Here is a 26,647-nt window from a genome sequence, read left to right as displayed (position 1 = left end):
CTGTATGGCACGAAAAGTGGCAATTGGCGCTAAACAACGAAAAGTGCGAGGTCATCCACATGGGTACTGATAAATTTTGGGTATACTATAAATCGCACAAATCTAAGGGCTATCAATTCTACTAAATATCTAGGAATTACAATTACGAGCAACAAACTGGAAAGACCACATAGATAATATTGTGGGGAAGGCGAAACAAAGACTACGCTTTGTTGGCAGAACACTTAGAAGATGCGATAAACCCACTACAGAGACATCCTACATTACGCTTGTCCGTCCTATGCTGGAATATTGCTGCGCAATGTGGGATCCTTACCAGGTAGGATTGACGGAGGACATCGAAAAAGTGCAAAGAAGGGCAGCGTGTTATCGGGCAATAGGGGTGAGAGTGTTACTGATATGATACGCGAGTTGGGGTGGAAGTCATTGAAACAAAGGCGAGATCTGTTTACGAAATTTGTATCACCAACTTTCTCTTCCGAATGCGAAAATATTTTGATGACACCCACCTACGTAGGGAGAAATGATCATCATAATAAAATAAGAGAAATCAGAGTTCGAACGGAAAGATTTAGGTGTTCCTTTTTCCCACGCGCCATTCGAGAGTGGAATGGTAGAGAAGTAGTATGAAAATGGTTCGATGAACCCTCAGCCAGGCACGTAAGTTGAATTGCGGAGTAACCATGTAGATGTAGATGTAGATGTAGAGCCGCCAGAATGTCGAATGCAAGCATGGAAGCATGTAAACGTGCATGCACTGAGCTGTAGAGGTGCCAGATGTCAGTTGATGGCATGGAGGTCCATGCTTCTTGCATTTGTGGGGTTGTCGTCCGATGATGTGCTCGATTGGAGACAGATCTGGTGATGTAGCAGGCCAAGGAAACATGTCTACACTCTGTAGAGAATGTTGGGTTTCAACTGTGGACCTAGACATCCAGCTGTAGCCCTCAGTGGTCCACAACCCCGCAACAGGCCACAGCAGACCACCTACTCCACCGCTGCCCCACACTGAACCCAAGCGCAGGGTTATTGTGCGGTTCGGCCCCCAGTGGACCTCCCGTGAACGTCTCATACCAGACGAGTCTAACCCCAAATGTTTGCGTGGCAGAATAACTATGGTGTATGCGTACGTGGAAACGGTGTTTGTGCAGAAATCGCCAACACAGTGTAGCTGAGGCTGAATAAGGGGAACCAGCCCGCATTCGGCGAGGCAGATGGAAAACAGCCTTGAAAACCATCCACAAGCAGGCCAGCACACGAGACCTCGACACTGATCCGCCAGGCGGATTCGTGCCGCGGACTGGCACGCCTTCCCGTTCGGGAAGCAGCGCGTTAAACCGCGCGGCTAGCCGGATGGGCAAATCGCGTTATGATCATACAGACTGTCAACAGATATCCATACGATCGTGTTCTGCTCGGAAGATAACATTGAGGTCAACGGACAGTCATGCCAACGATGACGTCAGGGCACATATCAACAGCATAGTGTTTGCCAGGAAGTCCCACATCCACAGTCAGTGTGTAGACAGACGGTGCAGTATGGCACAGAGAAGATACCTACCAGACTCTCTGCAATGGAGGGCCATAGGACGAATGGAATCAGGACAGTTGCAAACTGATGTGGCCTGATGGCTTCATGTGAATCGTTCTGTTGTTTCTTGGATCTGGCGAAAGTTTGTAGAGACCGAAACTGTACTGCACAGCAGCTGGCTTCTGACCTGACAGCATCCAATGGACGTGTTGCATCGAGGCCAACGATGAACAGAAGGCTTCAGCAGGGCGACCTTTACTGTCAGGAACCTGCCGTATGTGTACATCTGACGTGTCTTCACGAAAGTGAACGTCTGAAGTGGAGACGTCAATTTGCCACCTGGACGATCGAACAGTGGGCCAATGTTCTTTCACAGATGAGACCCGATTTGGTCTGGAGAGTGATTCTCAATGGATGCGCATCTGGTTGGAATGTGGAACACGATTTCAGGACCCAAATATTGTGGAAAGAGACCGATATTGAGGAAGATCCCTAATGGTGTGGGCACGGATTGTGTTCACCACTCGATCACCTCTTTACGAAATTGTACGGATGAATCGGCAAGGTTTAACTGCTGTCAGGTATCGTGACGAGATTTGGGTATCTCATGGGCGGTCGTTGCGAGGTGGTGCAGGCCCACACTTCGCATCGACGGACGATAATGCTCGATCTCATACAGTACAGGTGGTTGATGTTTTCTTTAAAACTGTTGATGTTGCACGCATGGCGTAGCCTGCTAGCTCTCCCGATTTGAACCACATAGAGCATGTCTGGGATGCACTGTGGAGACGGGTTCCATTACGTCAGCATCCGTCAACCCGTCTCCAAGACATGCGAGCAGCTCTGCAGTAAGAATGGGTGTCATTGCCTCAATATGAGATTAATGACATCATCACAGTTGCCCTGTCGTTATTAGGACTGGTTCAAATGGCTCTGAGCACTATGGGACTTAACATCTGTGGTCATCAGTCGCCTAGAACTTAGAACTAATTAAACCTAACTAACCTAAGGACATCACACACATCCATGCCCGAGGCAGGATTCGAACCTGCGACCGTAGGAGTCCCGCTATTAGGACTGTATTGCTGCCAGAGGTGGTCACATCTAATACTGAGCACATTAAGCAGTCATCGGAATGTGTATGCAGATCCGTTAAATTGAAAAAAAAACAAAAAAAAAACGAGGAACATTTTGGTCTACAGTTACGCATGTTGCAGTTTTTTACGATCTATATTATTTATATTGTTGATACCTTACTAATTATACTGTTTCCTGCCAAAATAAATGCAACCTTACAGAATTTCCGTTTTTTATTTAATTTTGGACGCCAGTGTATATCATGCACTGTGGTCAAGATAACATAGTGCAAACATTCTAGCAATTGGTAGGTACTGTAATTCACACTCGCCTCCAAAAATTGGAAAAGAGACAGAACTAAAATTTTATAATGTGATGACACTGCCACTTCTGATGTATGGCTCAGGGGCTCTAACCACCAGTCGAAGAAGGAGTATTGAAGCATCAAAGGTGAGGTTCCCAATGTCTCTGGCTGGTTCCAGATTCAAAGACCGGATAAAAAATTGTGAAATAAGTTTTTGAGCCGTGGTAAAATTTGCTGTTTTGAAGAGCGCGCCGCAGCTCGTAGTGTAAAGCAGTCGCCCTACTTTTCTGGCGGTGGCGCCGCTGTGGCGATCGCAGCTTTGGTGTCTCCCTCTGGTGGGAAAGGGGAAAGGTTGCCTGTTCACGTGCATTTAAGGGGCGCTATGAGCTCGCCAGGAGGTCAGTCTGTCAGTCTGGGCGAGTCTGGTCAGTTGGTCAGCCAAGTTAGTCTGGGTCTGTCTCTCGTCCGCATTGGTGAGGCGGTTAGTGTCTGTCGGTCGTCCGGAGTGCTAGCATGTGTTGGCTAGGCGCAAATTGAGACGCGTATAGCACGTGTGACGTGACACGACACTACAGCGCGACACGCACGTGCCGCACGGGTCGCGCGGGTCCAGCGCATATTGCGCCGACTGGCGACGCTCTGCGCTGACTGAACCGAAGCGCGCGCAACCTCTTCTCTTTCTCAAACGATTTTGCAGAAACTATTCTCTGAAAATAAATGATTTTTGCCTTACTTGTAGCGTTATATGTCAGCTTCGTGACGAAATGCCGATCACCTCGCTAATGAGCATTCTTACTGTGATGTACACATTTTAGTAAGACACTACGCAAAACTCAAAAAGTTTGCAACGAAAATTAGGGGTCGCTATGATTTTGCGTTTGGTGCGTATTACACCATATGTTGCTGCGTATGAAATTTAGCTAACATGCTGAATTTTTGTTTAGACATGGGAGGAGATCTCTATCTTCCTGAGATCTCGAGAAAATGGATCCCATGTAGAGCGCTCACTTCCGATCTCACGCCCGAGAATGAAATACTCGCAACATCTCTTGTATCTACTAAACCTCTCGAGACATCGAAACGAAACTTTGGCGAATGATAGCACACAAGGAGGAGAGTGTTTTGCCAATTATTAAACATACGGAACTTTCTTATCTATGGCGATATATCACTACTTATACTTCTTTTTTTATTTATTTCACTCCAGTGACTGTAATTTTTTAAGAGTTATCGACAGTTAGCGAAACAAGAGCTTCCTCGTATGAAAATAAACATGAAATTTCTTCTTTTATGTTACTGCAAACCAATACTATACGAGGTTTTTCGTAAGCTATTGAGCTCTGTAATTGTCAATTACTTGTTTAATGAGGCCCTACGTTTCGGAATTCTGTCTCAATAGCTGCTGTGAGATGAGTTTGGCAAATTACATTGTGACAAAGAAAGTACAATTAAACCAGTCACCAAGAGAAATGTGGCCTTTACTCATAAATGGTGATGCTTCTTCGAATGAGAAAAGGTTAACAACTTACACAAAAACAGATTGGCAATTCTGTTGGAATTTTGGTGGAATCCCCGCAACCCATTGTATTTTTAACACTGAGTGACGGGAATGGAAACTTACCAAAGGATTTTATTCCTTCTCTTGATCTGAGCAGTATTAAAATAACGACGAGCGTTCCTTCAGGCGGAATGATAGGCACATGCCAGATACTGTTTACTCACCTAGGGCTTGGCAAACTGACAATGCGTGATCGCGAATAAAATAGTTGTTATTGAGAAAAATAAACAATTGATCTGTGGCACAACACAATGGTCAGTGCATTGTCAGCAGCGAAGGATAATGCGCGCGACAGGAATGCACAAGTTAGCCAAGTGTGCCTTGTGAGATGGAGTTCGAAAAACATTGTCATGAAAGTAGATCTGCCTTCGTCAGCAGCACATTTCGACAAATTAAATATATCTAATCATAACACTCTTATAGGATATTCCTACTTTCGTAATAATACCGACCATTTTCTTCGTTTGTTTAGCCTGTTGTTGTATAAGTAGTTTATTAATGCTGATAATGTCCATGCAACAATTGAAATGCTTTTTCTCATCACGGCGAACCAATTAAAACATTGTCATTTGTGACTGCTTTTCGACTGTTTCTAGCTTGCAGTGGAAATACACTCCTGGAAATGGAAAAAAGAACACATTGACACCGGTGTGTCAGACCCACCATACTTGCTCCGGACACTGCGAGAGGGCTGTACAAGCAATGGTCACACGCACGGCACAGCGGACACACCAGGAACCGCGGTGTTGGCCGTCGAATGGCGCTAGCTGCGCAGCATTTGTGCACCGCCGCCGTCAGTGTCAGCCAGTTTGCCGTGGCATACGGAGCTCCATCGCAGTCTTTAACACTGGTAGCATGCCGCGACAGCGTGGACGTGAACCGTATGTGCAGTTGACGGACTTTGAGCGAGGGCATATAGTGGGCATGCGGGAGGCTGGGTGGACGTACCGCCGAATTGCTCAACACGTGGGGCGTGAGGTCTCCACAGTACATCGATGTTGTCGACAGTGGTCGGCGGAAGGTGCACTGGACCGCAGCGACGCACGGATGCACGCCAAGACCGTAGGATCCTACACAGTGCCGTAGGGGACCGCACCGCCACTTCCCAGCAAGTTAGGGACAGTGTTGCTCCTGGGGTATCGGCGAGGACCATTCGCAGCCGTCTACATGAAGTGGGCTACGGTCCCGCACACCGTTAGGCCGTCTTCCGCTCACGCCCCAACATCGTGCAGCCCGCCTCCAGTGGTGTCGCGACAGGCGTGAATGGAGGGACGAATGGAGACGTGTTGTCTTCAGCGATGAGAGTCGCTTCTGCCTTGGTGCCAATGATGGTCGTATGCGTGTTTGGCGCCGTGCAGGTGAGCGCCACAATCAGGACTGCATACGACCGAGGCACACAGGGCCAACACCCGGCATCATGGTGTGGGGAGCGATCTCCTACACTGGCCGTACACCACTGGTGATCGTCGAGGGGACACTGAATAGTGCACGGTACATCCAAACCGTCATCGAACCCATCGTTCTACCATTCCTAGACCGGCAAGGGAACTTGCTGTTCCAACAGGACAGTGCACGTCCGCATGTATCCCGTGCCACCCAACGTGCTCTAGAAGGTGTAAGTCAACTACCCTGGCCAGCAAGATCTCCGGATCTGTCCCCCATTGAGCATGTTTGGGACTGGATGAAGCGTCGTCTCACGCGGTCTGGACGTCCAGCACGAACGCTGGTCCAACTGAGGCGCCAGGTGGAAATGGCATGGCAAGCCGTTCCACAGGACTACATCCAGCATCTGTACGATCGTCTCCATGGGAGAATAGCAGCCTGCATTGCTGCGAAAGGTGGATATACACTGTACTAGTGCCGACATTGTGCATGCTCTGTTGCCTGTGTCTATGTGCCTGTGGTTCTGTCAGTGTGATCATGTGATGTATCTGACCCCAGGAATGTGTCAATAAAGTTTCCCCTTCCTGGGACAATGAATTCACGGTGTTCTTATTTCAATTTCCAGGAGTGTTTGTTGTTCAAATGCATGTAGTACAGTGTGTCGTATTACATTATTACATACATATCAGAGTAATCACAGTGAAACTTCTATACTTCAGATCTTGGACGCTTTTTACCACAAGAACAAAGGGGTCACACCTGTGGAGATTATCTCTTTCTAAATTTTTGTAACAGATCGTACAGATACGCTAGCTTACTAGGCAGCGAGAATATAACCTTGCTTTACTTTCCTGCCTTGATTCTTAATCACATGATTTTATAATATTCCTTGCTTCCTTATTCACTACCCTCTGTCCCTTCTTGCGATCTGAAAACATCACGGAGGCATATGGTGCAAATTCCAGCGGCCAATAGCTCATCAGTTACTGAAGTATACATTTTTCTTGACAGAAGAAAAACAAAACTATGCAGATATAAATAACAGAAAAGTATAACGTGCTAACGAAGAAAGCTGGAGCGTTTAAATGGCGAAAAACCAAAGAGTACCCAAAGGCAATAAAATTCAGTACACAGTAAGGCAAAATTTATCGTATTGGCAATTCTATCACTGCTGATATGCGCCGTTCCGATGTGAGCATATGGCAGGGCTACTTTTCCGCTCCCCTCCTCAAATTTCCCACGGTGCTAGCGAGGCAAGCGCGACGCGCGGCGCGAGAAACTGTGCCCCAACCACAACGCCGCGCGACCTGGCGCAGGCGCGTGTCGCGTCGCAATTTGCGCGGCCCCATTTGAACCTGTGAAGTTACAAAAATGCGCGCTGCGCTGCGTCGCGCTATACGCGTCTCAATTTGCGCTTAGCGTAAGGCCGCCAGTCTGCTTGGGTTTGCTCAGGAAATGAGCATTGGCGGTTGGATCGATCGTTTGGTCGGTCGCGCACTGGGACACCAGATGACTTGTCCACCTGGAGCGTCGGCGCATGTGAGGTCGCCACGTGAGTCCAGTGGGCCGCGCCGTATAGCGAGGGGTAGTGGCTTCGCGGCCGACACGAGAGCAACAGGAGGCAACCCACGACATCGGGCTGGCCGGTGCGAGCTGTGACCCCGTGAGACGGGAGATCGGCGCGCCTTCCTGCGTCCGTTGAAGCGGCTGGCAGCGGACGGTTCGGGAGAGCCATTTGGGGGGTGCTGCCCCAGGTCGTCGCCAGACATCGCAGTTTATTAGAAGTTAAGTGATTGCTGATATGTTGTTTCATTTACTTGTTAATTTCTACGTGTTTCTCGGTCAGTCTCTCGTCCCCAGCTTGTTCGTCTGTCTCTCGTCCGCATTTGTTAGGCAGTTAGTGTCTGCCGTACGTTAATAACCGCCTCTGTCATGTTTGTCGGATTCTGTGTTAACGAATTTTATGCTTAAAGGCCGAATTCTTGAAATATGTTTTTATTTTGCCTCTCATCTTGTGAGGTGGCATATGTTTAGTGTAGAGCATGTTGTACATTTTATATAAGTCTGCATTTTATGAGTTTTATTTAAATAGTCATTTTAGGTTATAAGGTTGCCACCCTTAAACCGTAAGAGTCATTTAAAAAAGAAAACAAATTCCACTTTCGGTGGCAAATAATTTGAGTGTTGTACCATTTCCATCCCTCTTACGTGTGAGTTGTTAAATTTTTTTTTTTTTTTTAGTTTAAAGTAATCTGGTGTGTTGCAGATTTGTACCAGTGTACTCTTTAGCCGGTCGGAGTGGCCGTGCGGTTCTAGGCGCTACAGTCTGGAACCGCGTTACCGCTACAGTCGCAGGTTCGAATCCTGCCTCGGGCATGGATGTGTGCGATGTCATTAGGTTAGTTAGGTTTAAGTAGTTCTAAGTCTTAGGGGACAGATGACCACAGCAGTTAAGTCCCATAGTGCTCAGTGCCATTTGAACCATTTGTACTCTTTCAGAGGTTGTTGTGAGCGGTCATGACACGGCCATGTTGAAAGGGAGCAGGCAAGCTTCTCAGCCCGAAGTCTCATACTGTTAATATTGTTCTTTCTGCCTGTAAATAAAATTGTAACTTGATGTTTCAAGGGTGCTTTTCTGCTTATGATTTAAATCTGTTTTGAAAAAGTTTTTAGGAATAAAATTCACATTTGTTAAAAGTAATTTCATAGTTTCCGTTAGTTACTTCCTGGCAACTGCTTCCACGCTCACCTAGTGTGATTAAATGTGTTAATGTTCTTGATGAATCGCTAGTAAATAAAGTAAATTCATTAAGAAAAAGAAGTTGAAAGTAAATTTACGGTTCAGTTTTGAACTGTGCGTCAAAAGCATACTTCAGAAAACAGAGGCGTAAAGAAAAAATGACGATTACCTAAATTAATATACAGATGTATGTATCAATGGACAAGGAGTATTGGGCGTCCTAAGAAGAGATCGGAAAACCAGCTACACGCTACATGAAACTGGAACAGGTAAGGATGCCTCAACCAAAACCGGATATAATGATGACGACTTGTGGTTCAGTTATGTCTATCTGAGATATTATTTTGACGTTAATTACTTCAACAAATATACCAATAGTGACTACTAATACTGCTAAGAGTAGTAATAACTATGATGATGATAGTAGTAGTTGCAGTAATTGATGATCTCGATAGAAAAGACCGAATTGACTATGAATGACAAATATGGACCGAAATTCCTGGAAGAAGAGGTAGGCTAGATTAAAAAATGGCTCTAAACATTATGAGACTTAACATCTGAGGTCATCAGTCCCCTAGACTCAGAACTACTTCAACCTAACATAAGGACATCACATACATCCATGACCGAGGCAGGATTCGAACCTGCGACTGTAGGGGTCGCCTAGAACAGCTCGGTCATATCAGCCGGTTGGTTCCATCCTCTACCATCTGAATCATTGATGTCTTGTTAAACACTGTACTACTGACATAAAAAACGACACCATTTGTCTGCGTGTACACTATGCACAACTATTCCAACCGATAATATCAGTTTTCCTACAGATGTGATATACCGATTTCCACTACCGTATAAAAGAAAAGAGTACACATCAAAACATTCTGGATGTCTCCCCTGTAAGGTTGCCTGAAAGTAAACCACAGACTCGTCGTTCACAGAGCTAGTATTGAACTGTAGCTTGGCGGGAAGTCTACATCACACATTTAATTATTTTTCAGGCACTTCGGTGGCGATTACATCACTGAAACTTTGGGAACTTAGTGTCCATGACTTCTACCAATAAACAGAGAATAAATTGAAAATATTTTCGGCCAACTTCATGAATGTCATCTCTTAAGTATCCTTTAGCGTAATGTTGTATTCTTTTCTCATAACTTCGCCCATTTCACTTAACGTAGCTTCAAGGTATTCTTCAACTATAGATAAAACCTATTTCACCTCCATTTCTCACTACCTCTATCATTTTGCCATATGTAATTTCTTAACTTGTCCCACACAGATACAGTATATGCCTTGGATACCAGTGTTGCCAGAAGTCGGCTAAGTACCCCACTGTGCAGATGCCAGACTGAGCAGCTAGAAGTCAAGGAAAGTCTGTTCAATTTCAAAATATATCAAGCGTGGCGGTCGAAAGTTATCGCTGGATGCGGCGTATGACGCAAGTAGTATATAGTGATATAGTGCGGGATTTCCTAAAGGAAGAGGAATCAGAGATCAAATTGCCAACATGCGGTGGATTATGGGAAAGGCATGAAAATTCCGGAAAGGTGTGTATCTCTGCTTCCTTCATTATGCCAAAGTCTTTGAATGTGGCGATGGCAATAAATTATGGGAAGTACTAAAAAAATATGGGAATAGCAGTATACACTGTCACCAGGAAGCCACGATGATAATTATGCATGGAACAAGTAAATGGATCAAGATTCAGAGAGGAGTACGGCAAGGTTGCGTATTATCACCTTACTCATTGAATCGGTATGCAGAACAAATTCTGACGAATGCCAGGCTAGATGAAGAAGAAACAGGAATGAAAGTAGCATGAATAAATATAAACAACCTCAGATACCCAGATTATACTATACTGTTGGCAGAAATTGAAGAAGAATTAAAGACTTTTGCTGAAGGTGAAAGAAGAAAGTCAAAAAGCTGGTCTTAGGCTGAATGTTACTGAATCGAAAATTATAGAAACTACACGTATAATTTCATGAGAAATAGAATGAGAAATAATGGAAGTAGTGTCTACGTTTAATTTTCTCGGTTCCCAGATTTCTGTTGATGGTGGCTGCAGCCACTTGCTGCTTGGTAGAAATGCAACTTCAAATCTTGACAAGGTTTTAAGGAGTAGAGATATAACTTTAGCAACAAAGATCCGTATTGTAAGGGTTATAGTCTTTCCATTTGTGATGTAAGGATATGAGACCTCGACCATTAGAATGGCAGATCGGTGGAGAATGGACGCCTTTGAATTGTGTTGCTGGAGGAAACTTCTTAGAGTCCCATGGACTGCGAAGAGAACGAAAAGGTCAATATTAGAGCAAAAAGTGGAGGACAGAAGGAATTGGAGTGCTTCGTGGGGTCACGGAGAGTCGGAACCGACTAAACGAATAGAGAGGGAGGGAGAGAGCAGCATGTCGCGACTTAACCGACTCTGAACAGGGTAGAGAATAGCTGCACAATACATGGGTCATAGTATATCAAGACTAGACAAGTAGTTGAGTTACCGAGATGAAAAGTGTCTCGGCTGATTCTTCATTGCGGCAGAGACAATGTTTATGCTCGTCGAAATCGTCGCTCTAGACGACACATGCGTTTGACGAGCTATCATATCGCCTCCAAAGGGGGCGTCAGATAGCTGCTGATCTAATAGACGTGTCCTGATAGAGTAAGTATAGAGAGTGGTGTATGAAGATGAAGTGCACGTACCCAAAATGTCGTTTTGAGGAGCCCACTTGATGATCTTGACGTTGGACGGCTGATTAGGCAGGGAGTCGGACTCCCATTTCCAGAGCACCTTCTGCGGCAGCTCCCGGAAGGCCTCCAGGAAGGCCCGCCTGCTGGTTTCGCCAAGCTTATCGCTGCGGATGTTGGTGCCCAGGCTCATGAAGACAGCCCCTTCGTTTGCAGAGTCGAGAAAATCCTTCAGGTCCTACAATAAAAGGAAGGCAACCGTCTGACGATGTTGGTGGTTCAGCAGCTTTGAAAACGATAGTGATGTCTTTATCTTCAAGATACGTTAGAAACTCATTGACTGGTGTCCGAAGAGAATGGAATAATAAGGCGTGGTCGATTAACCCCTTGGTTTAGCTCAACACTCGAAGTGCTCCATGGTACGGACGTCTGCTGTAGTGGTTTTCAGAAACATGCTTATTTTGTCATTTAGCCGTGGTGGGACACAAGGTCCATTTCACTGGAGCGCTACTGGAAGACTTTACATCTACGTCTACATCTGCATCTACATATATACTCCGCTAGCCACCAAGCGGTGTGTGGCGGAGGGCACAATTCACGCCAAAGTCATATTTCGCCCCCCGCCCTTTCTTCGACTTGCGGATTGCGCGAGAGAAAAACGACTGTCTGAACGCCTCAGTACGAGCTCTTATTTCCCTTATCTTTGAATGATGATCATTACGCGATTTGAAAGTTGGTGGTAATAATATATGCTCTACATCCTCGGTGAAGATTGTTTAGCGCGTCGTCTATCTGCAAGTGCGTCCCACTTCAAACTTTCTATGAGATTTATAACGCTCTCGCGATGGCTAAATGTACCAGTCACGAATCTTGCAGCTCTTCTTTGGACCCTCTCAATATCTTGAATCAGACCTAACTGGTAAGGGTCCCATACAGACGAACAATAAGACTGGACGAACTAATGTACTGTAAGCTATTTCCTTCGTTGAAGGACTGCATCACTTCAGGATTCTACCAATAAACTGCAATCTAGAGTTCGCCATATCCGTTACTTGTGTAATCTGATCATTCCATCTGAGATCATTTCGAATAGTCACACCCAGATGTTACAGCTTCCAAAGACTGATAATTTATTTTGTACTCATACATTAATGGGGATTTTCGCCTTGTTATACGCAGTAGGTTACACTTACTAATATTGAGAGATAACTGCCAGTCATTATACCACGCATTTATCTTCTGCAAATCCTCATTGATTTGTTCACAACTTTGGTGTGATACTGCTTTCCTGTAGACTACAACACCATCGACAAACAGTCTAAGGCCGCTGTCAATACCATCAACCAGATCGTTTATATAAATCGTAAAAAGCAGAGGACCTATTACGCTGCCCGGGGCACACCTGAAGTTACGCCTGTTTCTGTTAAAGTCTCCCCATTCAGGATGACATACTGCTCCCTGTCTGTTAGAAAACTTTCTATCCAACCGCATATGTCATTGCATAGGCTGTAAGCGCGAACTCTCAACAGACTTTATCACTTGCAGTACCAATGGTTTATCAGGTGCAAGTTTCTTAAGTTTAACGAACATTTTGCAGCTTTTCCCCTTCAGCAACCAAATAACTCAGCAGTAGCCTCCCATTTAGCCTCCCATTTACTTCGACTTGCACACGCTGTCGATAGGTAACTGATCTAGCCTTTAACTCCCTCGATGTGGTCTCTGAGAACGCTCGAAACTTTCGAACTCACTCCACGATGTCAGCTGTGGCGGAATGCTTCTATACTATTGACACACAGTCAACACGGATTTAGAAAACATCGTCCTTGTGAAACACAATTAGCTCTTTACTCTCGCGAAGTGTTGAATGCTATCTACAAGGGATTTCAAATTGCTTCCGTATTTATGGATTTCTGGAAGGCTTTTGACACTGTACCACACAAGCGGTTTGTAGTGAAATTGCGTGCTTATGGAATATCGACTCAGTTATGTGACTGGATTTGTGATGTCCCTATCTCGTGGTCTAGCGGTCGCGTTCACGATTCCAGAGCACGGGATCTCGGGTTCGATTCCCGGCGGGGTCAGGGATTTTCATCAGCCTTGAGATGACTGGGTGTTTGTGTTGTCCTCATCATTATTTCATCATCATTCATGAAAGTGGACTGCTCAAAGATTGGGAATCTGTACGTGCGCTGAAAACTGCGCAGTTGAGCGCCCCACAAACCAAACATCATCGTCATCAGGATACGTGATTTCCTGTCAGAGAGGTCACAGTTCGTAGTAATTGACGGGAAGTCATGGAGTAAAACATAGGTGATTTCTGGCGTTCCCCAAGGTAGTGTTATAGACCCTTGCTATATAAACGATTTGGGAGACAATCTGAGCAGCCGTCTTAGGCTGATGCGAAAACTGGTGATTAGTAACTGATCCTAAATAACGAAAAGTGTGAGGCCATCCACATGAGTGTTAAAAGGAATCTGTTAAATCGGTTTCACGTTAAATCAGTCAAACCTAAAGGCCATAAATTCAACTAAATAGCTAGGAATTACAATTACAAACAACTTAAATTGGAAGGAACACACAGGAACTGTTGTGGGGAAGGCTAACCAAAGACTGCGTTTTATTGGAAGGGCAGGAAATGTATTAGATCTATTAAGGAGACTGCCTATACTACGCTTGTCCGTCCTCTTTTTCAGTAGTGTTGTGCGGTGTGGGATCCTTACCAGATGGGATTGACGGAGTAGAGAGAAAAAATTCAAAGAAGGGCAGCACGTTTTGTACTATCGCGAAATATGAGAGAGAGTGTCACTGCATTGACACAGGATTTGGGGTGGACATCATTAAAAGAAAGGCGTTTTCCGTTGCGGAGGAATCTTCTCACGAAATTACAATAACCATCTTCCGCCTCCGAATGCGAAAATATTTTGTTGACGCCGACCTCCATAGGGAGAAACCATCACCATGATAAAACAAGGGAAATCAAAGCTCGTTCCGCACGCTGTACGACATTGGAATAATAGAGAATTGGGAAGGTGGTTCGATGAACCCTGTGCCAGGCACTTAAATGTGATTTGCAGAGGATCCATGTAATGCAGATGTAGATGTACTCTCCCTAGCCTCCTTAAATTGCCCACCCTAAAATGTTTTGTTGTCGGTTCGGTTATCGCCTTCTTTGTTTGTTGTTTACACGTGTTGTTGACAGGTCTTCTAGACAGCGCCTCGTGAACTACGTACCTTTCTCATTCAGTACGGTACAGTTTAGTACAAAATGTGTTCGCTTGAACAACGTATCAGTTTTAACTTTCACGAGCTTGACGATATTGTTAGTTTGTGAGTGGAGGAAGGTGTCAGCGATAGAGCAAGAAATAGACGAAAAGGGTGATGTTTTTACAACAGACAGTGATCACGGTTTTGCTATCGAACAAGAGCGTCATCCACAAGCAGAAATTCGGAACAGCTATGATGTGGAAACGTCTCTTTCTCCAATGAAATACAAAAATTTTATTGTATATGAAAATGTGCTCTGAGTGGTCATAAGAAAAATGTGCATCCCAGCAATGGATTTCGCAGACTCTCTTTTTGTAATTATCGAGTGGAATTTTTATGTGCAAATTAGAATCTTGGAATTAAGTTTCATGTGGAAAATTACGTGCTACAGAGATAGCATAACTTTTTGAGAATGATAATTCAGTTAACTAACAATCCATTTATATGTACTGTTACAGCCCCTTGAGGGCAGGGGTTGTAATATGTCAGATCGATCGAGAGGTATGGTTTGGGAGAGAGGGCTGACTCACGCCAGAGCGTGCAGAGAAACAAAGGAAAGTGTGTCATTGAGTTTATTACATCGAAACCGACGTTGCGCTGAACAGAGGCGATTGCGCAGCGCAGCGGTTGGCCAGCCTTGAGGACGTAACGATCAGGGGTCCGAATCTTAACGAAATACATACATCAAAAAAGTTTTGCATCACCCCGGTTCCGAGAACTCCTGAAGATAGACGTTAGTGGATATTGTATCACAGACACAGTCTCTTTGATTGTTCAGAGATGTCACTAAACCCACCCAAAGCTGTTAACAACCATGCATGAGCATGGCCTATTAGACGGAAGGGCCCGACTGCCGATCAGTTCCACTAATTCCACCAGGAAGGAAGTACACGGCTCGTATTATCTGTGGTTCAACCATGCCTAGACAGTCAATACCGCGGTTCGATCGCGTCCGCATCGTTACTTTGTGCCAGGAAGGGCTCTCAATAAGGGATGTGTCAAGACGTCTCTGAGTGAGCCAGACACATCCCTTATTGAGAGCCCTTCCTGGCACAAAGTAACAATGCGGACGCGATCGAATCGCGGTACTGACTGTCTAGGCATGGTTGAACCACAGATAATACGAGCCGTGTACTTCCTTCCTGGTGGAATTAGTGGAACTGATCGGCAGTCGGGCCCCCTCCGTCTAAAAGGCGCTGCTCATGCATGGTTGTTTACAGCTTTGGGTGGGTTTAGTGACATCTCTGAACAATCAAAGAGACTGTGTCTGTGATACAATATCCACTAACGTCTATCTTCAGGAGTTCTCGGAACCGGTGTGATGCAAAACTTTTTCGATGTGTGTATTTCGTTAAGTCTCGGAGTGAGCCAGAGTGATGCTGTTGGGACATGGAGGAGAAACAGAGAGGCAGGAACTGTCGAGGACATGCCTCGTTCAGGTCGCGCAAGGGCTACTACCGCAGTAGATGACCGCTACCTACGGATTATGGCTCGTAGGAATCCTGACAACGTCACCATACTGAATAGTGGTTTTCGTGTAGCCACAGGACGTCGTGTTACGACTCAAATTGTGCGCAATAGGCTGCATGATGTGCAACTTCACTCCCGACGTCCATGGCGAGGACCACCATTGTATCCACGACACCATCTAGCGCGGTACAGATGGGCCCAACAACATGCCGAATGGACCGCTGAGGATTGGCATCACGTTCTCTTCACCCATGAGCGTCGCGTATGCCTTCAACCAGATAATCGTCGGAGACGTGTTTGGAGGCAATCCGGTCAGGCAGAACGCCTTAGACACACTGTTCAGCGAGTGCAGCAAGGTGGAGGTTCCCTGCTGTTTTGGGGTGGCATTATGTGGGGCCGACGTACGCCGGTGGCGGTCATGGAATGCCTCCTCCGACCGATAGTGCAACCACACCGGCAGCATATTGGCTTGGCATTCATGGACGACAATTCGCGCCCCCATCGTGCACAATTTTGAGAATGACTTCCTTCAGGATAACGACATCGCTCGACTAGAGTGGGTAGCATGTTCTCCAGACATGGACTCCATCGAACATGCCTGGCATAGATTGAAAAGTGCTGTTTGCGGTCGACGTGACCTACCAACCACTCTGAGGGATCTACGCCGAATCGCCGTTGAGGAGTGGGACAATCTGGACCAACAGTGCCTTGACGAACTTGTGGATAGTATGCCACGACGAATACAGGCATGCATCAATGCAAGATGACGCGCTCCTGGGTATTAGAGGCACCGATGTGTACAGCAATCTGGAGCACCACCTCTCAAGGTTTCACTGTATGGTGGTACAATATGCAATGTGTGGTTTTGATGAGCAAAAAAGATGGGTGGAAATGATGTTTATGTTGATCTCTGTTCCAATTTTCTGTACAGGTTCCTGATCTTTCGGAACGGAGGTGATGCAAAACATTTTGATGTGTGTAGTGGGCTAAAACGGTTTTTTTTTTCGAGTTATGTTTCATACCAAGTATCTAATACCGAAACTGGCCTGAATGGTGTTATCGCGGACTGGAACGCAATTGCGGATCAAGAGTGAGTAACGTTATGTCAAATGACGTCATTGCTAAAACTATATTGAATTACGTTCCAGAAGGTAACGAAATAGTAACAAAATAGAAATAACGTTATTTGGCCTGAATAACGATATTGGACTGCGGTACGGAGGTAACATAATGGTTCAAATGTCTCTGAGCACTATGGGACTTAACATCTGAGGTCATCATTCTCCTAGAACTTAGAACCACTTAAACCTAAGGACATCAAACACATCCATGCTTGAGGCAGGATTTTAACCTGCGACCGTAGCGGTAGCGCGGTTCCCGATTGAAGCGCCTAGAACCGCTCCGCCACTCCGGCCGGCAAGTAACATAATCATTGGTAACGTTACGCCACATACCATTCTCATTGTAACATAATGGAATGACGCTCCAGAACCAATAAATTATGGTCAAAGTCCACATGTAACCCTGGATATGACTTACAATTAAAATCTTTTTCCTACATCTCTCGCCGGCCGCGGTGGTCTAGCGTTTCTACGCGCTCTGTCCGTAACCGCGCGACTGCTACGGTCGCAGGTTCGAGTCCTGCCTCGGGCATGGATGTGTGTGATGTCCTTAGTTTCGTTAGGTTTAAGTAGTTCTAAGTTCTAGGGGACTGATGACCACAGATGTTAAGTCCCATAGTGCTCAGAGCCATTTGAACCATTTGAACCTACATCTCTATCTAACCATTACATAATAGTTCTGAAACCTTCTGGTGTCTCAAGATCTCTTCCACGTATACAGCCTTCTCTCATGATTCTTAAACCAAGAGCTAAGTGCAAAATTCTACCAGGCAGCTTCGTGTTTCATTCATTACCCCCGGTCCGTATTCACCTGCTACTTTTCCCTCTCTTCGTTCTCCTACTATAGAATTCCAGTCCCCCATGACAATTAAATTTTCGTCTCCCTTCACTATCTGAATAATGTCTTTTATCTCATCATAGATTCCCTCAATCTCTTACTCATCTGCGGAGCTAGTTGGCCTATTAACTACTGTGGTGGGTGTGGACTTCGTATCTATCTTGGCTACAATAATGCGTTAACTATACTGTTCTTAGTAGCTTATTCGCGCTCCTAGTTAGTTACTTATCATTAAACCTACTGCTGCGTTACAACTATTCGATTTTGTTTTTATAACTCTGTATTCACCTGACCAGAAGTTCTGTTTCTCGTGCCACCAAACTTCACTAACTCCCACTATATCTACTTTAACCTATCCATCCCTTTTTAAATTTTCTACCCTTCCTGCAAGGGATCTAACATTCCACGCACCAATCCGTTGAACACCAGTTTTCTTTCTCTTGATGACGACGTCCTCCTGAGTAGTCCCTGCCCGGAGATCCGAATGGGGGACTATTTTACATCCGGAATATTTTACCGAAAAGGATGCGATCATCATTTAATCATACAGTAGAGCTTCATGCCCTCTGGAAACATTACGGCTGTAGTTACCTCCTGCTTTCAGCCGTTCGCAGTACCAACACAGCAAGGCCATTTTGGTTGATGTTACAAGACCAGATCAATCAATCATCCATACTGTTGCCCCTGTAACTACTCAAAAGGCTGCTGCCCTTCTTCAGGAACAACAAGTTTGTCTGACCTCTTAAAAAATACCCCTCCGTTGTGGTTGCAACTTTACGGTACGGCTGTCTGAATAGCTGAACCACGCAAGCCTCCCCACCAATGGCAAGGTCCATGTTCAGGGGTGGGAGGGGGGGGGGGGTTACTTTACGTATCGTAATTCATTTCGTTACTGCGATAGCGGTACACGTATAACATTTTAACCGATAATCACGTTATTCCGGTACTGTAGGACAATAAGGTTACTACAATATTGGCCATTAAAATTGCTACACCAAGAAGCAGATGATAAACGGGTATTCATTAGACAAATATATTATACTAGAACTGACATGTGATTACATTTTCACGCAATTTGGGTGCATAGATCCTGAGAAATCAGTACCCAGAACAACCATCTCTGGCCGTAATAACGGCCTTGATACGCCTGGGTATTGAGTCAGACAGAGCTTGGATGACTTCTACAGGCACAGCTGCCAATGCAGCTTCAAGACCATACCACAGTTCATCAAGAGTAGTGACTGGCGTATTGTGACGAGCCAGTTGCTCGGCCACCATTGACCAGACCTTTTCAGTTGGTGAGAGATCTGGAGAATGTGCTGGGCAGGGCAGCAGTCGAACATTTTCTGTATCCAGAAAGGCCTGTACACGACCTGCAACATGCGGTCCTGCATTATCATGCTGAAATGTAGTGTTTCGCAGGGATCGAATGAAGGGTAGAGCCACGGGTTGTAACACATCTCAAATGTAACGTCCACTGTTCAAAGAGGTGACCGAGACGTGTAACCAATGGCACCCCATACCATCACGCCGGGTGATACGCCAGTATGGCGATGACGAATACACGCTTCCAATGGGCGTTCACCGCGATGTCGCCAAACACGGATGCGACCATCATGATGTTGTAAACAGAACCTGGATTCATCCGAAAAAACGACGTTTCGCCTTTCGTGCATCCAGGTTCGTCGTTGAGTACACCATCGCAGGCGCTCCTGTCTGTGATGTAGTGTCAACGGTAACCGCAACCGTGGTCTCCGAGCTGATAGTCCACGCTGCTGCAAACGTCGTCGAACTGTTCGTGCAGATGGTTGTTGTCTTGCAAGCGTCCGCATCTGTTGACTCTGGTGTCGAGACGTGGTTGCACGATCCGGTACAGGCATGCGGATAAGATGCCTGTCATCTCGACTGCTAGTGATACGAGGCCGTTGGGACCCAGCACGGCGTTCCGTATTACCCTCCTGTACCCACCGATACCATATTCTGCTAACAGTCATTGGATCTCGACCAACGCGAGCAGCAATGTCACGATACGATAAACAGCAATCGCGATAGGCTACAATCCGACCTTTATGAAAGTCGGAAACGTGATAGTACGCATGTCTCCTCCTTACACGAGGCATCACAACAACGTTTCACCAGGCAACGCCGGTCAACTGCTGTTTGTGTATGAGAAATCGGTTGGAAACTTTCCTCGTGTCCGCACGTTGTAGGTGTTGGCACCGGCGGCAACCTTGTGTGAATGCTCTGAAAAGCTAATCCCGTTTATCATCTGCATTACTTCTTGGTGTGGCAATTTTAATGGCCAGTTGTACATATGTCAACGTAGTTTCTTTGGATGTTACAAGTGGAGTGCTCTGTGATACTTACAACTTCAGCTTTCCTCAGCCGGCTTCGGCCCCTACACACATGTATCTAGGTGTTGTTCTAACTGCAACGTACAGGTTTTTCACAGCACGTCGGTGCCCTGTGCTGCCTCATTACTTCACATTTGTATACAGAGTCCACCGGGCACTGCCTTATACGATGCTAGCGGTGTCGTAAACCTGCCTCGCACAATCGTTTGCCAAATACTAACATCGCCCGCACCTGTCATCCGATGTGCCAGACGGTCCCGTAACAACTGCCTTCCAGCCAAAGCTGCACCAGATTTACTATAATTCCCCAAATCCACGACTCTATTTATTCATGGCGCAGCAGAACTATTTAAAAAAACACACACACAAATGTATGTGGTTTTGTGTGATAAATAGTAAAACGTTGCAGGATTTATGTAGTTCACTAAAATATACAAGGACTGTTAAAACACTTAAGTAATTGTAAAAATACAGTGGACAAAATTCAAAACCATCGTACAATATGCGTTAGATGAGTATGTGCCAAGCAAGATCGTAAGATGGAAAAGAGCCACCGTGGTACAACAACCGAGTTAGAAAACTGCTGCGGAAGCAAAGGGAACCTCACAGCAAACATAAACATAGCCAAAGCCTTGCAGACAAACAAAAATTACGGGAAGCGAAATGAAGTATGAGGAGGGCTATGCGAGAGGCGTTCAGTGAATTCGAAAATAAATTTCTGTGCACTGACTTAGCAGAAAATCCTAAGAAATGTTGGTCTTATGTCAAAGCGGTAGACGGATCAAAACAAAATGTCCAGACGCTCTGTGACCAAAATGGTACCGAAACAGAGGATGACAGACTAAATGCCGAAATACTAAATGCCTTTTTCCAATGCTGTTTCACAGAGGAAGACTGCACTGTAGTTCCTTCTCTAGATTGTCGCACAGATGACAAAATGATAGATTTCGAAATAGACGACAGAGGGATAGAGAAACAATTAAAATCGCTCAAAAGAGGAAAGGCCGCTGGACCTGATGGGATACCAATTCGATTTTACACAGAGTACGCAAAGGAACTTGCTCCCCCTTCTTGCAACGGTGCACCGTAGGTCTCTAGAAGAGAGTAGCGTTCCAAAGGATTGGAAAAGGGCACAGGTCATCCCCGTTTTCAAGAAGGGACGTCGAACAGATGTGCAGAACTATAGACCTATATCTCTAACGTCGATCAGTTGTAGAATTTTGGAACACGTATTATGTTCGAGTATAATGACGTTTCTGGAGACTAGAAATCTACTCCGTAGGAATCACCATGGGTTTCGAAAAAGACGATCGTGTGAAACCCAGCTCGCGCTATTCGTCCATGAGATTCAGAGGGCCGTAGACACGGGCTCCCAGGTAGATGCCGTGTTTCTTCACTTCCGCAAGGCGGTTGATATAATTCCCCACAGTCGTTTAATGAAAAAAGTAAGAGCATATGGACTATCAGACCAAATGTGTGATTGTATTGAAGAGTTCCTAGATAACAGAATGCAGCATGTCATTTTCAATGGAGAGAAGTCTTCCGAAGTAAGAGTGATTTCAGGTGTGCCGCATGGGAGTGTCATAGGACCGTTGCTATTCACAATATACATAAATGACCTTGTGGATAACATCGGAAGTTCACTGAGGCTTTTTGCGAATGATGCTGTAGTATATCGAGAGGTTGTAACAATGGAAAATTGTACTGAAATGCATGAGGATCTGCAACGAATTAACCCATGGTGCAGGGAATGGCAACTGAATCTCAATGTAGACAAGTGTAATGTGCTGCGAATACATAGAAAGAAAGATTCTTTATCATTTAGCTACAATACCGCATGTCAGCAAGTGGAAACTGTTAGTTCCATAAATTATCTGAGAGTAGGCATTAGGAGTGGTTTAAAATGGAATGACCATATAAAATTAATCGTCGGTAAAGCAGATGCTGTGATTCATTGGAAGAATCCTAAGCAAATGCAGTCCGAAAACAAAGGAAGTAGGTTACAGTACACTTGTTCGCCCTCTGCTTGAATACTGCTCACCCTTGTGGGATCCGTACCAGATCGGGTTGATAGAAGAGATAGAGAAGATCCAACGGAGAGCAGCGCGCTTCGTTACAGGATCATTTCGTAGCCGCGAAAGCGTTACGAAGATGATAGATAAACTCCAGTGGAAGACTCTGCAAGAGAGACGCTCCGTAGCTCGGTAAGGGTTTTTGTTGAAGTTTCGAGAACATACCGTCAGCGAGGAGTCAAGCAGTATATTGCTCCCTCCTACGTATATCTCGCTAAGAGACCATGAGGATAAAATCAGAGAGATTAGAGCCCACACAGAGGCATACTGACAATCTTTTGTTTCCACGAATAATTTGAGAATGGAATGGAAGGGAAAACCGATAGAGGTACCGAAGGTACCCTCCGCCACACACCGTCAGGTGGCTTGCGGAGTATGGATGTAGATACATACGAGGATCGTTCAATAGGTAATGCCCCACATTCTATTTCTCAGAACATATTTACAGTTACGAGTCAGAATTTGGTGACAATATACATCAACATTCCTTGTCCATGTCCTATATTTCTACACAGTCTTCACCATGTTCTATGGCCGTACGCCAGCATTGTGGAAGAGCGTGTATTCCCTGCTGGTTATAGCTCTTGTACGGTATGCGTAGCCATGTTCTCACTACATCTCCAAAGTGTTCCCCACAGTGAATCATTAAGCGGCCCAAAAGAGAAGGAAGTCCGAGGATGTCAGGTCTGGACTGGAGGGTGGATGAGGCAGTGACGTCCAACCCAATTTGGCGATGTGTTCCCGAGTTCTCAGACCTGTGTGTGGGCGTGCGTTGTCGTGTCGGAGCAAGATTTCTGCTGCATTCTTGTCCGATCGAACACGTCGCAAATGGTTCTTGAGTTTATTCAGGGTCTTCACGTATGCCTCTGAATTGATGGTTGACCCTGTTGGCATCACATCCACGAGAATGACGCCATCACAATCCTAGAAGACTCTCACCATGACTTTTCCAGCAAGGGGGGGGAGGGGGGGGGGCGTCTTGAATTCTTGTGTGGTGAATGAGGATGATGTCAGGCCATTCTCTGCCTTTTTGTCTCCGGCGCAAAGTGGTGCACCCAGCTTTCGTCCCCCGTGACAGAAAGGCCTCTCCGTCGGCCTCAAAACGCTCTAACAATTCAGATGAAATGGCCGTTCTTTGTATCTTGTGGTCGGCTGTCAGCATTCGTGGAATCCATCGTGAGTACCTCTTTGAATATTCAAGAGTGTCGATCATTGTAGACGCACTTGCAAAGCTGATCGACAACTGTACAGCCACTTGTCGAGTTGTGATGCGCCAGTGGGCACGAATCACGGCATCAGCACGATTCAACATGTCTGGAGCAGTGGCTGTGACAGGACGTCCCGAGCATGGCTGATCATGGAGCTCTGTTTCTGCGTTTCCTGAGGCTGTAACTTTCATTACCTATTTCACAACTGTACTCCTATCAACTGCAGCATCGCTATACACTGCACACAAACGTTTACGGATGTTCAACACAGTTTCTTTTTCTGCAAACAAGAATTCAATAACAGCACCCTGCTTGTAATATGAGTCGTATGTAGACGCCATTTTGACGCTGTACTGCTGGTCTACCATCTGACAGAACGGTTCGAAACTTCACCGGCGTACAGAATAAACATCAAATGTGAAGCACCAAAAAGGACGTTTGCGTATGTATATGAATGACTTTAAAAAATGTGGGGCTTTACTTATTGAATGATCCTCGGGACATAAATTAAAAATATCAAATAATTTGTGTCGTAAGTCTCGTTTTAAACGTAGGAGTCCGAGAGACCCCACATCGTCTTACACGTTACAGATCCTACGTATATACACTCCTGGAAATGGAAAAAAGAACACATTGACACCGGTGTGTCAGACCCACCATACTTGCTCCGGACACTGCGAGAGGGCTGTACAAGCAATGATCACACGCACGGCACAGCGGACACACCAGGAACCGCGGTGTTGGCCGTCGAATGGCGCTAGCTGCGCAGCATTTGTGCACCGCCGCCGTCAGTGTCAGCCAGTTTGCCGTGGCATACGGAGCTCCATCGCAGTCTTTAACACTGGTAGCATGCCGCGACAGCGTGGACGTGAACCGTATGTGCAGTTGACGGACTTTGAGCGAGGGCGTATAGTGGGCATGCGGGAGGCCGGGTGGACGTACCGCCGAATTGCTCAACACGTGGGGCGTGAGGTCTCCACAGTACATCGATGTTGTCGCCAGTGGTCGGCGGAAGGTGCACGTGCCCGTCGACCTGGAACCGGACCACAGCGACGCACGGATGCACGCCAAGACCGTAGGATCCTACGCAGTGCCGTAGGGGACCGCACCGCCACTTCCCAGCAAATTAGGGACACTGTTGCTCCTGGGGTATCGGCGAGGACCATTCGCAACCGTCTCCATGAACCTGGGCTACGGTCCCGCACACCGTTAGGCCGTCTTCCGCTCACGCCCCAACATCGTGCAGCCCGCCTCCAGTGGTGTCGCGACAGGCGTGAATGGAGGGACGAATGGAGATGTGTCGTCTTCAGCGATGAGAGTCGCTTCTGCCTTGGTGCCAATGATGGTCGTATGCGTGTTTGGCGCCGTGCAGGTGAGCGCCACAATCAGGACTGCATATGACCGAGGCACACAGGGCCAACACCCGGCATCATGGTGTGGGGAGCGATCTCCTACACTGGCCGTACACCACTGGTGATCGTCGAGGGGACACTGAATAGTGCACGGTACATCCAAACCGTCATCGAACCCATCGTTCTACCATTCCTAGACCGGCAAGGGAACTTGCTGTTCCAACAGGACAATGCACGTCCGCATGTATCCCGTGCCACCCAACGTGCTCTAGAAGGTGTACGTCAACTACCCTGGCCAGCAAGATCTCCGGATCTGTCCCCCATTGAGCATGTTTGGGACTGGATGAAGCGTCGTCTCACGCGGTCTGCACGTCCAGCACGAACGCTGGTCCAACTGAGGCGCCAGGTGGAAATGGCATGGCAAGCCGTTCCACAGGACTACATCCAGCATCTCTACGATCGTCTCCATGGGAGAATAGCAGCCTGCATTGCTGCGAAAGGTGGATATACACTGTACTAGTGCCGACATTGTGCATGCTCTGTTGCCTGTGTCTATGTGCCTGTGGTTCTGTCAGTGTGATCATGTGATGTATCTGACCCCAGGAATGTGTCAATAAAGTTTCCCCTTCCTGGGACAATGAATTCACGGTGTTCTTATTTCAATTTCCAGGAGTGTATATCGAAAGTCGAAAACTGGACGTTGTACACCACATATTTAACTAAAATACAGGCAGAAAATTCACCGAATTTCTCAATGCTTTCAAGAAGCTTTGGCTTAAAGTATCCCACCCGTTGCAAGCTCTTATGCTGTTATCTCCTGCTTCTTCTGAATCATCTCGTCACAAAAGTTCACTGCAAAAACTCTCTGTATTTTGTTTTCATTATGAGTTACGTAATTTCTGTAAAAAAGAAGAAAAAAAAGGAAGTTCTGTTCACAACCGACATAGGCAACAATTGCAGCTGCCATCAGTAGTTCTTTATTTTCAATAGTTCTTTACTTTCTACCCCTTCACCCTTCCATTTACAAAATAAAACCACATATTTCCTAAATTTAACCACTGGCATCAGTAAACAAACGTATTGTTTCAAAATTTAAAGAAAAACTATATTACACGCTCGTAATACCTTTTCGTTTGCAATAGTCACACACAAACATGCATCTTTGCACTTAGCGTCTCTTATTTGTACCCAAGTTTAACGAACAATTTGATCTAGAGAAATTTATTGCTATAAATTCTGACCTGACTGGTCAGATCGTACAGAAGAAACTAAAGGTGGAAAATTATTCCCAACCCCCCTCCCCTTAAATGCACCCTCTGCTATTCCAATAGTTGCAGGAAGTGGTGTACAATTTCATGCATAGCACAGGTGCCGAGAAGTGTAGCCAAAAGCCGGCCAATGTGGCCGAGTGGTTCTAGGCGCTTCAGTCCGGAACCGCCCTGCTGCTACGGTCGCGGGTTCGAATCCCGCCTCGGGCATGGATGTGTGTGCTGTCCTTAGGTTAGTTACGTTTAAATAGTTCTAAGTCTATGGACTGATGACCTCAGATATAGTCCCATAGTCCTTAGAGCCATTTGAATTTTTTTTGTAGTTAAAACACTGAAACCCCGCAACTATAGGAGATTCTACTACGTGAGAAACAACACAGCCCTGTGTATTTTCAGTAGTAAAGATAAGACCCAATTAC

The 26,647-nt window shown here is 45.9% G+C and overlaps 1 protein-coding gene across 1 annotated transcript in view; it reads right to left on the bottom strand.

The window, feature by feature from the left end:
* LOC126425048 (UDP-glucosyltransferase 2-like) overlaps positions 1–26,647 on the bottom strand; it is a 115,692-nt gene that overhangs the window by 71,400 nt on the left and 17,645 nt on the right. Inside the window, exon 3 of the mRNA XM_050087957.1 lies at positions 11,297–11,519. Within this exon, the coding sequence (XP_049943914.1) occupies positions 11,297–11,519 (223 nt within the window). The remainder of the gene's footprint in view (positions 1–11,296; positions 11,520–26,647) is intronic.

This window comes from Schistocerca serialis, chromosome 10, assembly GCF_023864345.2.
Source record: "Schistocerca serialis cubense isolate TAMUIC-IGC-003099 chromosome 10, iqSchSeri2.2, whole genome shotgun sequence".
NCBI lineage: Eukaryota > Metazoa > Arthropoda > Insecta > Orthoptera > Acrididae > Schistocerca > Schistocerca serialis.
The sequence above is the reverse complement of the archived record's forward strand: the minus strand, read 5'-3'. Positions and strand labels throughout refer to the sequence as shown.